Source organism: Budorcas taxicolor, chromosome 9, assembly GCF_023091745.1.
Source record: "Budorcas taxicolor isolate Tak-1 chromosome 9, Takin1.1, whole genome shotgun sequence".
Lineage (NCBI taxonomy): Eukaryota > Metazoa > Chordata > Mammalia > Artiodactyla > Bovidae > Budorcas > Budorcas taxicolor.
This window is the reverse complement of record NC_068918.1, coordinates 71,430,326-71,445,422: the sequence shown is the minus strand read 5'-3', so window position 1 is coordinate 71,445,422 and position 15,097 is coordinate 71,430,326. Positions and strand designations below refer to the sequence as shown.

Genomic DNA, 15,097 nt, shown 5'->3' with positions numbered 1-15,097 from the left:
TAGATCTCTGTTGAGAAAATTATACTGAAATTACAGATGTATACAAGATACAGACAGATTTGATGGTTTATAATAATACTCTGAGATACAAAGAAGGTATTTCTCTATAAGAATTTTCATACATTTAATTAATACAATACAAGCTCAAGAATTTCTACCATTGTTGGTAGAGTTAGATGGCTAAGTAAAAGTATCCTTTAAAAGTATCACCAAAAAAAGACAAATGTCATTATTAAACTTCGAAAGCCTTATGGATGTTCAAGTGAATTTATTTTCCTAAGTGCAAGTTCAGGAGAGCAACAAAGAGACTTTGAACTCCAGAAAGACATGCCATACATGCCCAGGAATAGATCTATGGTGCAAACCATTTGCATTGCAGAATTTTTTCAGTCTCCAAGATAAAGCAACCAAAGACAAGAGATTAACAAAAAGAGTACAAATGGTTTATGAATAGGATCAGTAAATTCCCAAAGGATCTGTCACTCCTGTTTCCTCCCATCTACCTTTCTATGTGCCTCAGAAACTCCAAGAAGGAAAGTGGTCTTATGGATAGCAGTTAGTTGAAGGCTGTCCAAGGATGGGTAAGAGAGTTATATCCTCAGATATGTTTAAAATCTCATGTAAACAGTTCATGGTGAAATAGGAGTGATTTCCAGTTCCCTAATAATAGTCTAATTACACAAATTTATGTAATAGTCCCTAATAAGCTTGTCGCTGAAGTGAAAAGTTAGACGTTATAGTTCAAAGGAATGTAGACCAGAAGAGGTCCCAGGTCCTACTGGGATCTTCAGTTCAGGCGGAAGGACAGAACCTCTTCTTGGACCGAAGTAGGGAGGATGATACTAGGCTTATCTAATTTATGATAAAATGGTAATACATCGTAGGTGGGTTTACCTTAGAAATTTAAAAGGAGGAGGTTTTCCTGACTGATTCAGGGAAGTCTGGTGGCTCTTGGTAAAGAATCTGCCTGCGGTGCCGGAGACCCAGGTTCGATCCCTGGGAGAAGATCCCCTGGAGTAGGACATGGCAACCCACTCCAGTATTTGTGCCTGGAGAGTTCTGTGGACAGAGGAGCCTTGTGGGCTATAGCCCATGGGTCACAAAGAGTCAGACATGACTGAGCAACTAACAACACTTTCCTGACTGAAGCTATTTACATAATTGAGTCAAAGTGTTTCTTACTGGGATCAAAGTTGTGATTTTTAAAACATTTTCTGGATAATAAATGCTATTGGAATATAGGATGTTCTTCTGTTAGTATCAGCAAGATTGTTTTTTAAAAATAAAAAGTAGGTGTGACTTTTTCTGATTTGCCCTTTAAAATTTAAACCCATTGACAGTTAAATAACTATTCCAGATAATTTTTTTCTGACCATTAATGTATTATTTCTGATCTACTTTTGAATTTTGTGTAAATCACTTTTCTTCATCTTCTGGTCTGTTCTTTAATAGCAAAATATTATTACCTTTCCTTGAATTTTATTTGGTGCTTTTATTTTTATATGTCCTTAGTGGATAAGAATTGTATATGTCTGGTTTAGGGTTTAATAAATGTAATTCTTTACTGTAAACCACAAAAATTAAATCTGATTTTAAAAGTTATTGCCTCATTGCTACATGAAAACACTATATTGTATTTAATTATTAAATATAGTATCCCAGTCCTGTTTTTCATAAAATTTTATGTATGTGTTTAACTTGCAGTCCATGTTTTAAGCAAAATTATATATTCTATGAAAACTGAGAAATGGCAAGTGACCATATGCCTAATTTTCACTTGTGAGGTTCTTATTAATACTTTCTTAAAAGTAATGCTTTTCAAGGAACAAAGTAAACCAGTTGTATGTCATGAGACTTAATCATGGTCTCACAAGGGCCTGTCTTCATTAATACTTCAATATACAGATTTTAACATTGTTTAAATTGTGGATTTGTTTGAGATCCATACAGAACTCATATATTCTCTCAAGACTATGAAAAATTCAAGCATTGGAAGTATCAGAGTCAAGTGAAAATAAGAAAGCATTATTGCAGATGTATTTTTTCTGTTATATTCAGTTGCTAAGTTGTGTCTGACTCTTTTTTCGACCCCATGGACTGCGTCTGATGGCTCCTCTGTACATGGGATATCCCAGGCAAGAATACTGGAGTAGGTTACCATTTCCTTCTCAAGAGGATCTTCCTCTCCCGGGGGTCAAACCCGCATCTCCTGTATTGGCAGACAGATTCTTTACCACTGAGCTACCAGGGAAGCCCATGTTTTATTTTACGTTGTAATAAAACTTAACAGTTGAGCTGGGAGTAGGGGATGCCGGTTGGGAAGGTGAGACCCCTTATGCTTGGCAGTCAGCCAAACGTGGATTTGATTCTGGTTCTGATCCTAAGTATGGAAGACAGTCTTAACCATTGGGCCACTGGTGGAGTCCCCACAAGGACTTCTTGATTACAGATATCTTGCTTCAGATACATGGGGGCTTCTGATTTCTCACCCGAAAGATTTATTTATTCCATGTTTTTCCCCCTTTTCCAAGCGTACTTATTATCATCACAGTAGCGTTCTATATTAGGGAGCAAATTGGTCATGGAAATAAAATCAGTATTTGAGTTTTAGTTTGGGAAATTACAGTACATTTACACAGTGGCATCTTTTTTAATAAATATTTTATTTAAAATGTGAATATCCATGAGTACATGCCAAATCACTTCAGTAGTGTCTGACTCTGTGACCCCCATGGACTGTAGCCGCCAGGCCTCTCTGTCCATGGACATTCTCTGGGCAACAACACCGGAGTGGGTTGCTAAGCCCTCCTCCAGGGGATCTTCCCAAATCAGGAATTGAACCCGAGTCTCTTACGTCTCCTGCACTGGACATACTCATGGTAAAAAAAAAAAAAAGAAAAGAAAGAAAGAAAAATAAAGATTACCAGAAGTCATAAGGTTAAAGGTAGAAATCCCTTCCTTTGTCCCTTCTTTTGACTCCCTGGCTCCATTTCTGTGATTTAACTAATGTAAAAGCTGTTTGGCATCCTTACAGAAATTTTCTGTTTATTGCCTGTTTCTCTTTTATACAAATGGGATTATAAAATATATTCTAGGGCACGATAAACTATTTTACATCCAATGTTACTACCTTCTGGATGAGCTTTTATATTAGTACTTATAGATACACTTAATTTTCTTTAAGTGGCTGAGTCTTACAACTGAGCCTTAATTGACCTAAGTAATCCTTGTACACACATCTTTGTGCTCTTGTGTACATCTGTATGGATACATTTCAAGACATGGAATTCCTGGACCAAAGAATATGAGCTTTCTTACTATGATAAACACTGCTATATTGCCTATTAAGGAAACACATCAGATATCATTGTAATTGATACAATTGAAGTTCTCAGAATTCTATGTGTACTACATTGGCCATTCCCTTATGGAAACTGAGTATTCACTTAATATCTAATAGTTTCTGTTATCAAGTTTTCTGGAGCCATTCATAGTCATCCAGAAGACTTTTTCACCTTGCTGTCATGCAAATTTCCTAAAAAAGATATTTATTAAAAAAATTTTTAAATCTACAGGTTAAATTTTAAAAACCCACTCTTCTCAACTTTTTAATATCTAAGGAATTAAAGCCAAGCCTTTCTGTCAAAAGTCTAAGATGTTTTACTTATATTTTAGAAAGTATGACTGAAGTTTAAAAAATGTTTTTCTCCTTGAGTTATTCTTAGGCATAGTGGCAATCAATATTATGTTTACTACTTTAGTGTTTTCTAAAGCAGTTACTTGCTGTATTTTTTAGAGCACATAATATGGTGGTGTTTGCTGTTCAGTCGCTCAGTCGTGTCCAACTCTTTGTGACCCCATGGACTGCACCACACCAGGTTTCCGTGTCCTTCAGCATCACCCAGAGTTTGCTCAGACTCGTGTCCATTGAGGTGGTGATGCTATTCAACCATCTCATCCCGTCATTCCCTTTTCCTCCTGCCTTCAGTCTTTCCCAGCATCAGAGTCTTTTCCGATGAGTCGGCCCTTCCCATCAGATGGCAAGAGTATTGGAGCTTCAGCTTCAGCATCAGTCCTTCCAGTGATTTTTCATTCAGGGTTGATTTCCTTTAGGATTGACTGGTTTGATTTCCTTCCTTTCCAAGGGATTCTCAAGAGTCTTCTCCAACACCGCAGTTCAAAGGCATCAATTCTTCTGTGCTCAGCCTTCTTTATGGTCCAACTCTCACAATCAGTACATGACTACGGGGAAAACCATAGCTTTGACTATACAGACTTTTGTCAGCAAAGTAATGTCTCTGCTTTTTAATATGCTGACTAGGTTTGTCATAGCCTTTCTTCCAAGGAGCAAGCATCTTTTAATTTCATGGCTGCAGTCACGCATTGATTTTGGAGCCCAAGAAAATAAAGTTTGTCAGTATTTCCATTGTTTCCCCATCTGTCTGCCACGAAGTGATAAGACCAGATGCCATGATCTTAGTTTTTTGAATGTTGAGTTTTAAGCCAACTTTTTTACTCTCCTCTTTCACTTTCGTCAAGAAGCTCTTTAGTTTCTCTTCACTTTCTGCCGTAAGGGTGGTGTCATCTGCATATCTGAGGTTATTGATATTTCTCCTGGCGATCTTGATTCAAGCTTGTGCTTCAGACAGCCTGGCATTTCATATGATGTACTCTGCATATAAGTTACATAAACAGGATGATAATATACAGTCTTGATATACTCTGTTCCCAATTTGGAACCAGTCTGTTGTTCCATGTCAGGTTCTTACTGTTGCTTCTTGAGCTGCATACAGGTTTCTCAGGAGGCAGGTAAGGTGGTCTGGTATTCCCATCTCTTAAAAAATTTTCCACAGTTTGGGGACTTCCCTGCTGGTCCTGTGGTTAAGACTCTCAGCTCCCAATGCAGGGGGCCCAGGTTTGATCCTTGGTCAGGCAACTAGATCCCACATGCTGCAACTAAGACCTGGTGCAGCCAAATAAATGAATAAATATTAAAAAAAATTTTTTTCCACAGTTTGTTGTGATCCACACAGTCAAAGGAATAAGTGCAGTAAATGAAGCAGAAGTAGATGTTTTTCTGGAACTCTCTTGCTTTTTTTTATGACCCAACAGATGTTGGCAATTTGATCTCTGGTTCCTCTGCCTTTTTTAAATCCAGCTTGTACATCTGGAAATTCTCAGTTCACGTACTGTTGAGGCCTAGCTTGGAGGATTTTGAGCATGACCTTGCTAGCATGTGAAATGAGTGCAATTGTGTGGTAGTTGGAACATTTTTTGGCATTGTGTTTCTTTGGGATTGGAATGAAAACAGATTTTCCAGTCCTGTGACCACTGCTGAGTTTTCCAAATTTGCTGGGATATCGAGTGCAGCATTTTCGTAGCATCATCATTTAGGACTTGAAATAGCTCAGCTGGAATTCCATCACTAGCTTTGTTCACAGTGATGCTTCCTAAGGCCCACTTGACTTTGCACTCCAAAATGTCTGGCCCTAGGTGAGTAATCACACCATTGTGGTTATCTGGGTCATTAAGATATTTTTTATATAGTTCTTCTGTGTATTCTTACCACCTCTTCTTAATATCTTCTGCTTCTGTTAGATCTGTACCATTTCTGTCTGCTATTATGTCCATCTTTGCATGAAATATTCCCTTGGTATCTCTGATTTTCTTGAAGAGATCTCTAGTCTTTCCCATTTTATTGTTTTCTTCTATTTCTTTGCATTGATCACTTAGGAAGGCTTTCTTATCTCTCCTTACTCTTTGGAACTCTGCATTCAGATGGGTATATCTTTCCTTTTCTCCTTTGCCTTTCTCTTCTCTTCCTTTCTCAGCTATTTGTAAGATCTCCTCAGACAACCATTTTGCCTTTTTAGCATTTCTTTTTCCTGGGGATGGTTTTGATTATCACCTCCTGTACAATGTTTTGAACCTCCATCCATAGTTCTTCAGGCACTCTGTTGATCAGATCTAATCCCTTGAATCTGTTTGGCACTTTCACTGTATAATTGTAAGGGATTTGATTTAGGTTACACTTGAATGACTTAGTGGTTTTCTCTACTTTCTTCAATTAAGTCTGCATTTTGCAATAAGGAGTTCATGATCTGAGCCACAGTAAGCTCACAGTCTTGTTTTTGCTAACTGTATAGAGCTTCTTCATCTTCAACTGTAAAGAATATAATCAGTCTGATATCAGTATTGACATCTGATATTAACATCTGATGGTGTTAGTGTGTAAAGTTGTCTCTTGTGCTGTTGCAAGAGGATGTTTGCTATGACCAATATGTTCTTTTGGCAAAACTCTGTTAGCCTTTGCCCTGCTTCATTTTGTACTCCAAGGCCAAACTTGCCTTACGCCAGGCGTCTCTTGATTTCCTACTTTTGCATTCCAGTCCACTGTGATGAAAAAGACATTTTTTTTTTTTTGGTGTTAGTTGTAGAAGGTCTTATAGAACCTTCAAGAAGGTTGAATGGTCTTCATAGAACCATTCAACTTCAGCTTCTTTGGCGTTAGTGATTGGGCATAGACTTCAATTACTATGATATCAAATGGTTTACCTTGGAAATGAACCAAGATCATTCTTTCATTTTAAGACTGCAGAGACATTACTTTGCCAACAAAGGTCCGTCTAGTCAAAGCTATGGTTTTTCCAGTAGTAGTATGGATATGAGAGTTGGACTCTAAAGAAAGCTGAGTGCTGAAGAATTGATGGTTTTGAACTGTGGTGTTGGTGAAGACTCTTGAGAGTCCCTTGGACTGGAAGGAGATCCAACCAGTCCATCCTAAAGGAAATCAGTCCTGACTATTCATTGGAAAGACTGATGCTGAAGCTGAAACTCCAATACTTTGGCCACCTGATGCGAAGAATTGACTCATTTGAAAAGACCCTGATGCTGGGAAAGATGGCTGGATGGCATCACCGACTTGATGGACATGAGTTTGAGTAAACTCTGCGAGTTGGCGATGGACAGGGAGGCCTGGCATGCTGCAGTACATAGTGTCACGGAGAGTCGAACATGACTGAGCAACTGAACTGAACTGCATTTTGGACTCTTGTTGACTATGAGGGCAACTCCATTTCTTCTATGGAATTCTTGCCCACAGTAGTAGATATAATGGTGATCTGAATTAAATTTGCCATTCCCATCCATTTTAGTTCACTGATTCCTAAAATGTCAGTGTTCACTCTTGCCATCTCCTTACATTACGTCTCATAACATTGTGAGATCTACATATAATAAGTTTTAAATTGACATTTGTAATTGGCAATGTTATAGTTTAATGGGACAATATTTCCTAACTGTATGTATTTTCTACCCAGGAAGCGACAAGACAATCATGCCCATGAGAACTCTAAACCATTCAGGTAAACATTATATTTTTTAACTTTCCCCAAAATCTGTTTTTTCGTCCATATTACGAAGATTTTATAACTATTTTATTTAGATGCACTTTTCTGCCTTTTCCAAAGCTCCATGACAATCTTTAATTCTTGCAGCCAGCCTTAGTCTAATCAATGTTTTTAAGTTATAAAATATACTTATATTTTATGTTAACATTATATATAATACATATAACATTTTATGTTAACATTGTGTTGTATACTTGTAAATTATATCATATTATACATTTAACATATCTAAATAGAGAAATATGTAGTACACTTAGCATGTAAGTCATAAAACTTGGTTAGCAATAGCTCTAAATTTATGTTAATGAAGACTTTTAAAATTTTTATGATTTTATAAATAATACATATCAAAAGTTTTCCCTTAAATGCTGTTATTTTATCAAGATTAAGGAGGGTTTAAAAGGGTGACCAAAAGTTAAGAGATTTATGCTTATGACAATATTAAATTTGCAAGTAATAACCTTTAATTGTGGAATTAATGTAACAGATATAAAAAGGATTTCTTGGAATAAACATATTTTCACTGTATCCAATTTCAGGCTGTATATTTAGGGTTGGTTTTAGTTTCTTACTTGATAACTGTTATTGACAATCTCTTTGTGTTTTGTTCTGTTTTCTTTCAGACCATTTTGTCTTAGTGAAACTGACAGTTGAACTTTGCTCTAGTTGATGGGCAAAATTTCTCCTAGACTATTCATCATCCCAATTTCATCCTAGTTGAAAATATTCAAATGCCATAAGAAATCTTTATAGATTTGCACTTAGCTTTTGGATGGACATTTCTACAATGGAGAGAACTGTGTTATAGCCCTGGTCCAAGGACATACCATCAAATGCCCACAGACTACGGGGTGGGTGTGGAAGGTTCCAAAGAGAAGGAAAACTCAGCAAGTCTGCAGACACCCTGGAACATGGAAGCAAGCAAGCTTTGAAAGGGACAGCTTTGAAGACACTCCATGAGTCTGCACGGCTTTCAAGCAAACTAGCACTTGAGACCTTGTGTGACAAAATGGACACTGGGGACACAGCTCTAGGACAAAAAGCTACCTCAAGGTCTGGAGAAACTGATAAAGCATCAGGTAGATGGAGACAGGAACAATCAGCTGTTATTAAGATGAGCACTTTTGGCAGTCAAGAAGGACAGCGGCAACCACAAATTGATCCTGAGCATATTGGAAACACAGCATCAGCACAACTCTTTGGTTCTGGGAAACTGGCCTCACCTAGCGAAGTGGTCCAGCAAGTGGCAGAGAAGCAATACCCACCACACCGTCCAAGTCCTTATTCATGCCAACATTCATTGTCTTTCCCTCAGCACTCATTGCCACAGGGGGTCATGCACAGCAACAAGCCACACCAGAGCCTCGAAGGCCCTCCGTGGCTTTTCCCTGGCCCTTTGCCATCTGTTGCCTCTGAGGACCTATTTTCCTTTCCTATACACGGCCACAGTGGTGGTTATCCTAGAAAAAAGATTTCAAGTCTGAACCCTGCTTATAGCCAATACTCCCAGAAAAGTATCGAACAGTCTGAAGATGCTCACAAAAAAGAGCACAAACCCAAAAAGCCCGGCAAGTACATTTGCCCTTACTGCAGCAGGGCATGTGCCAAACCCAGCGTACTGAAAAAACACATCAGGTCCCATACCGGTGAGCGGCCATACCCATGTATACCTTGTGGTTTCTCTTTCAAGACGAAGAGCAATTTGTACAAGCACAGGAAGTCACATGCCCATGCAATTAAGGCAGGATTAGTCCCTTTCACAGAGTCAGCGGTATCAAAATTGGATCTAGAGGCTGGTTTTATTGATGTAGAGGCAGAAATACATTCAGACGGTGAACAGAGTACAGACACAGATGAGGAGAGTTCTTTGTTTGTTGAGGCTTCTGACAAAATGAGTCCTGGCCCACCCATTCCACTGGAAATGGCCAGCAGAGGTGGCTATCACGGGTCATTGGAAGAATCGCTGGGAGGTCCAATGAAGGTGCCGATTTTGATTATCCCCAAAAGCGGAATTCCTTTACCTAATGAAAGCTCTCAGTATATTGGCTCTGATATGTTACCAAATCCGTCTTTAAGTACTAAGGCTGATGACTCTCACACAGTTAAACAGAAACTTGCACTAAGACTGTCAGAGAAAAAAGGACAAGATTCTGAGCCATCTCTGAACCTTCTGAGCCCGCACAGTAAAGGAAGCACTGACTCTGGTTACTTTTCCCGCTCAGAAAGTGCAGAGCAGCAGATCAGCCCTCCAAACACAAATGCGAAGTCTTATGAAGAAATCATCTTTGGAAAATACTGTCGGCTTAGTCCGAGAAATACACTCAGTGTTACTACCACAAGTCAGGAACGCGCCACAATGGGTAGGAAGGGCACCATGGACTCATTACCTCACGTCAACACCAGGTTAGATGTCAAGATGTTTGAAGATCCTGTTTCACAGCTGATCCCAAGCAAGGCAGAAATTGACCCCAGTCAGACAGGCATGCTAAAATCCACCAAATTCAACAGTGAGTCAAGACAATCCCAGACGATTCCATCATCTATCAGGAATGAAGGAAAACTTTATCCAGCCAATTTCCAAGGTGGCAGCCCAGTTCTCCTCGAAGCTCCAGTTGACTCTTCACCCCTTATTCGAAGCAACTCAATGCCAACTTCTTCAGCAACTAACTTAAGTCTTCCTCCTTCTTTGAGAGGAAGTCACTCATTTGATGAGCGGATGACTGGCTCCGATGATGTGTTCTACCCAGGAACGGTAGGCATACCACCTCAGCGCATGTTAAGGAGACAAGCAGCTTTTGAGCTGCCTTCAGTCCAGGAGGGGCATCTGGAGGGAGACCACCATGGCAGGATGTCCAAAAGCATCACAGGTCCATCCTTGAAGGAAAAGAAATTGATTCCTGGGGACAGGGTCGGCTATGACTATGACGTCTGCCGCAAACCCTATAAGAAGTGGGAGGACTCTGAGACAACGAAGCAAAACTACAGGGATGTTTCCTGCATCAGCCCATTGAAACATGGCGGAGAGTATTTCATGGATCCCTCGGCGCCATCCCAGGGCATGCCAACCATGTTTGGAACCACCTGTGAAACTCGAAAACGCCGGAAAGAAAAGAGCGTCGGGGACGAGGAGGACACCCCCATGATCTGCAGCAGCATGCCTTTGGGCATCGCGACTGCAGATTACGAGTCCAAGCTGCAGATGCAGGAAGGCACGAGGAGTGGGTTCGGCCTGGCTGGACAGGAAAACCTTTCTCATGGGCACTCTGAGCGCTTTGACCTGTGTCGACCCCCGCTGCAATCTGGGAGTCCCTCTCTCGGGTCAGAGGAGTCACCCTTGGCGGCTGATCCGGACAAGCAATCGGACGGAGCGGGCAGAAAGCCTCCTGGAAACGTGATCTCTGTGATTCAGCACACCAACTCGCTGAGCCGCCCCAATTCCTTCGAGCGGTCCGAGTCCGCTGAACTCGTGGCCAGCGCCCAGGAGAAAGTCTCGTCACCCTCCGAGACGTGCGACAGCGAGATCTCCGAAGCCCCGGTGAGCCCGGAGTGGGCCCCGCCCGGGGAGGGCGTGGAGAGCGCGGGGAAACCGTCCCCCGCGCCCCAAGTCCCGCCGCCGCCGCCGCCCTACCACGCGCCACCCCGGCTGGTGCGCCAGCACAACATCCAAGTACCGGAGATCCGTGTGACCGAGGAGCCGGACAAGCCGGAGAAAGAGAAGGAAACGCAGAGCAAAGAGCCGGAAAAGCCGGTGGAGGAGTTCCAGTGGCCCCAGAGAAGCGAGACCCTCTCCCAGCTCCCGGCCGAGAAGCTGCCGCCCAAAAAGAAGCGTCTGCGACTCGCGGACATGGAGCACTCCTCCGGGGAATCCAGCTTCGAGTCCACAGGCACCGGCCTCTCCCGCAGCCCCAGTCAAGAGAGTAACCTGTCCCACAGCTCCAGCTTCTCCATGTCTTTCGATCGAGAGGAGACCATGAAGCTTGCGGCTTCCAAGCCAGATGAGTTCGGGAAGCATTCGGAGTTCTTGACCGTCCCCGCCGGTTCCTACTCACTGTCAGTCCCTGGCCACCACCATCACCAGAAGGAGATGCGACGCTGTTCATCTGAGCAGATGCCTTGTCCTCACCCCACGGAGGTCCCAGAAATTCGGAGCAAGTCATTTGATTATGGGAACCTGTCCCACGCGCCCACAGCCGGAGCGTCGGCCGCCTCTGCGCTGTCCCCATCCCGGGAGAGGAAGAAGTGCTTTCTGGTGCGCCAGGCGTCCTTCAGCGGCTCTCCCGAGATCTCCCAGGGGGAGGCCGGCGCGGATCTGGGTGTCAAGCAGGAGCAGCTGGAGCATCTGCACGCCAGCCTCAGGTCCACATGGCCCCACGCTCAGTGCTCCGTGCTCCCTCCCCTCCCGGCCGAGGACCCAGGGAAGCAAGTCGTGGGTCCCTGCCCCCAGCTGAGCTCAGGCCCCCTCCACCTGGCCCAGCAGCAGATCCTGCACCTGGATAGTCAGGAATCTCTGAGAAATCCCTTGATACAACCGACATCCTATATTGCAAGCAAGCACTTGTCTGAACAGCCACATTTGTTTCCCCATCAGGAGGCTCTCCCGTTTTCTCCAATCCAGAGCGCCTTGTTTCAGTTCCAGTATCCTACCGTCTGTATGGTTCACTTACCAGCCCAGCAGCCCCCTTGGTGGCAGGCACACTTCCCCCATCCTCTTGCTCAGCACACTCCGAAGAGCTATGGCAAGCCTTCTTTCCAGGCAGAAGTTCACCCCAGCTACCCCTTGGAGCCCTTGGCCGAACACACTGGAAAGAAATCCGCTGATTACACGCACACGAAAGATCAAACCTACCCAGGTTATTCAGGAACATCAGGGCTACCCTCAAAGAACCTCCTTCCAAAGTTTCCCTCTGGGGAGAGCACCAAGTCAACAGATACTCCCTCTGAGCAGGTTGTTCAGGAAGATTTCGCCTCAGCGAGCACTGGGCCCTTGCAGTCCTTGCCGGGAACGGTGGTTCCTGTTAGGATCCAGACGCACGTCCCATCCTATGGGAGTGTCATGTACACAAGCATTTCTCAGATGCTTGGGCAGAACAGCCCTGCCATTGTCATATGCAAAGTTGACGAGAATGTGACCCAAAGAACCCTGGTAACCAACGCGGCCATGCAAGGGATAGGATTTAACATTGCCCAGGTGTTGGGGCAGCATGCAGGCTTGGAAAAATACCCCATCTGGAAAGTACCTCAGACTTTACCCCTTGGCTTAGAGTCCTCAATCCCCTTATGTTTACCTTCCACCTCTGACAGCGTGGCCACCCTGGGAGGCAGCAAACGTATGCTTTCCCCGGCCAGCAGCTTAGAACTCTTCATGGAAACGAAGCAGCAGAAAAGAGTCAAGGAAGAAAAGATGTATGGACAGATCGTGGAGGAGCTCAGCGCCGTGGAGCTGACCAACTCAGACATCAAGAAGGATCTCTCCCGCCCCCAGAAACCCCAGCTGGTTCGACAGGGCTGTGCTTCCGAGCCAAAGGATGGCTTGGCGTCAAGGTCATCTTCCTTCTCCTCACTGTCCCCCTCCTCATCTCAAGACCATCCCTCTTCCAGCGTGCCCTCAAGGGAGCCTGGCATGCCAGGCTCCCGAGCATCCCCCCTGGGGCAGAAGTCATCCAGTGGGCCCTCGGAAAGCAAGGAGTCCTCAGATGAGTTGGACATTGACGAGACTGCCTCTGATATGAGCATGAGCCCTCAGACCTCCTCCTTACCACCTGGGGACAGTCAGCTCGAGGAGCAAGGAAAGGGCCAGAAACTGCCTACTGGTGTGCTGGTCCACAGGGCCTCAGGCCCAAGTGGGAAAATGGCGAATTCAACTCTTCTTTTCACAGACATGGTAGATTTCCAGCAGATTCTTCAGTTCCCCAGTCTGCGGACAACGACAACTGTGAGTTGGTGCTTCTTGAATTATACAAAACCCAATTATGTGCAGCAGGCCACCTTCAAATCCTCGGTTTATGCTTCATGGTGCATTAGTTCCTGTAACCCAAACCCATCTGGATTGAACACCAAGACCACACTGGCTCTTCTGAGGTCCAAACAAAAAATCACTGCAGAAATTTATACTCTGGCTGCTATGCACCGGCCTGGAACTGGCAAACTGACATCGTCAAGTGCTTGGAAGCAGTTTGCTCAGGTAACAAACTTTGTTTCTGAAAGCGTTCTGTGTTGTAGATTTGATTGCTGAGCAGAATAACATAGTAAAGATTGTGCGACCAAAAAGATACAAGTGAAGTGAAGGCCAAGGTGGCCAGAATCCTCTGTAGACAGGCCTTAATCATTGATGTGAACTTAGTTATGAGGGTCTTAGGACTGTCCCAAGCACAAAGTATCTCTCCGGCCAGGTGCTGTGAAATCCCACCTCAGGGGCTAATTCCTTAGAGTTCCTCCCCCTTCCGAAAGACCTGGGTTAGTGACCTAGGAAATCGACTTTTTGTTGATGTGAGGAATTCAGGAAATTGTGAAATGAGGACATAGAACAAGGAGTGAGCACTAGAGAGGAAAGGTCGGGAAGGTGCCAGTTACGAATTGGTGCTTGCCCAGGGCATTTACCATCTGCCTCTGCGGAGATTGCATCTGAACCTGTGCTTCTGTAGCTGTTGATCTTCGACATGCCCTGAAGGGTATTCAGCGTAGAGAGTGAGACACTCTGTACTCCAGGGAATCTGGTGGAACGGGTCTTTAGATAGATATTTTTCAGGAACTGATTCCATGATTCCAGTCCTTGTTGTTGTTCAGTCACTCAGTTGTGTCCGACTCTCTGCAACCCCATGGACTGCAGCACACCAGGCTTCCCTGACCTTCACTATCTCCTGGAGTTTGCTCAGACTTGTCCATTGAGTCAATGATGCTATCCAACCACCTCATCCTCCATCGCCCCCTTCTCCAGCCCTCAATCTTTCCTGGTATCAGGGTCTTTGCCAATGAGTAGTTTCCAATCCTTGCATCTCCTCATTTCTAGAAAAGTACTAAATCCCTTCATGGTGACATCAGCTCCTTGTGACTGGCAGAAAACCTTTTGTAAGAAGAGTGCTTCATGGCATTCAACTCCCCCTTCACCAAAATCTCGTATGTTGACCTTCCCCCACTACCACTGGGGCTTCCCTGGTGTTTCAGACGGTAAAGAATCACCTGCATTGCAGGAGACCCAGGTTTGATCCCTGGGCCGAAGATCCCCTGGAGAAGGGAATGGCAACCCACTCCTATATTCTTGCCTGGAGAATTCCGTGGACAAAGAAGCCTGGCGGGCTACAGTCCATGGGTTCACAAAGAGTCGGACACAACTGAGCAACTAACACACACATACACTAACTCTTTGGAACAGTTTCTCAGGGCTATCTAAAGTGCTGTCTCCCGGGTTGCAGTCCTCAGTCAGTCAGTTCAGTCGCTCAGTCTCAGTCGTGTCTGACTCTTTGTGACCCCATGAATTGCAGCACGCCAGGCCTCCCTGGCCATCACCAACTCCCAGAGTTCACTCAAACTCATGTCCATCTAGTCGGTGATGCCATCCAGCCATCTCATCCTCTGTCGTTCCCTTCTCCTCCTACCCCCAATCCCTCCCAGCATCAGAGTCTTTTCCAATGAGTCAACTCTTCCTCATTTTGCCTCAAATAAAACTCAACTCACAACTCTCATGTTACGCA

General features: G+C 43.9%; 1 protein-coding gene across 3 annotated transcripts in view; it reads left to right on the top strand.

The window, feature by feature from the left end:
* HIVEP2 (HIVEP zinc finger 2) overlaps positions 1-15,097 on the top strand; it is a 216,236-nt gene that overhangs the window by 177,182 nt on the left and 23,957 nt on the right. For all 3 annotated transcript variants that reach the window (XM_052645483.1, XM_052645484.1, XM_052645482.1), the window contains 2 exons: positions 7,320-7,364; positions 8,033-13,590. In XM_052645483.1, coding sequence (XP_052501443.1) covers positions 8,419-13,590 — 5,172 coding nt within the window. In that variant the 5' untranslated portion in view covers positions 7,320-7,364; positions 8,033-8,418. The remainder of the gene's footprint in view (positions 1-7,319; positions 7,365-8,032; positions 13,591-15,097) is intronic.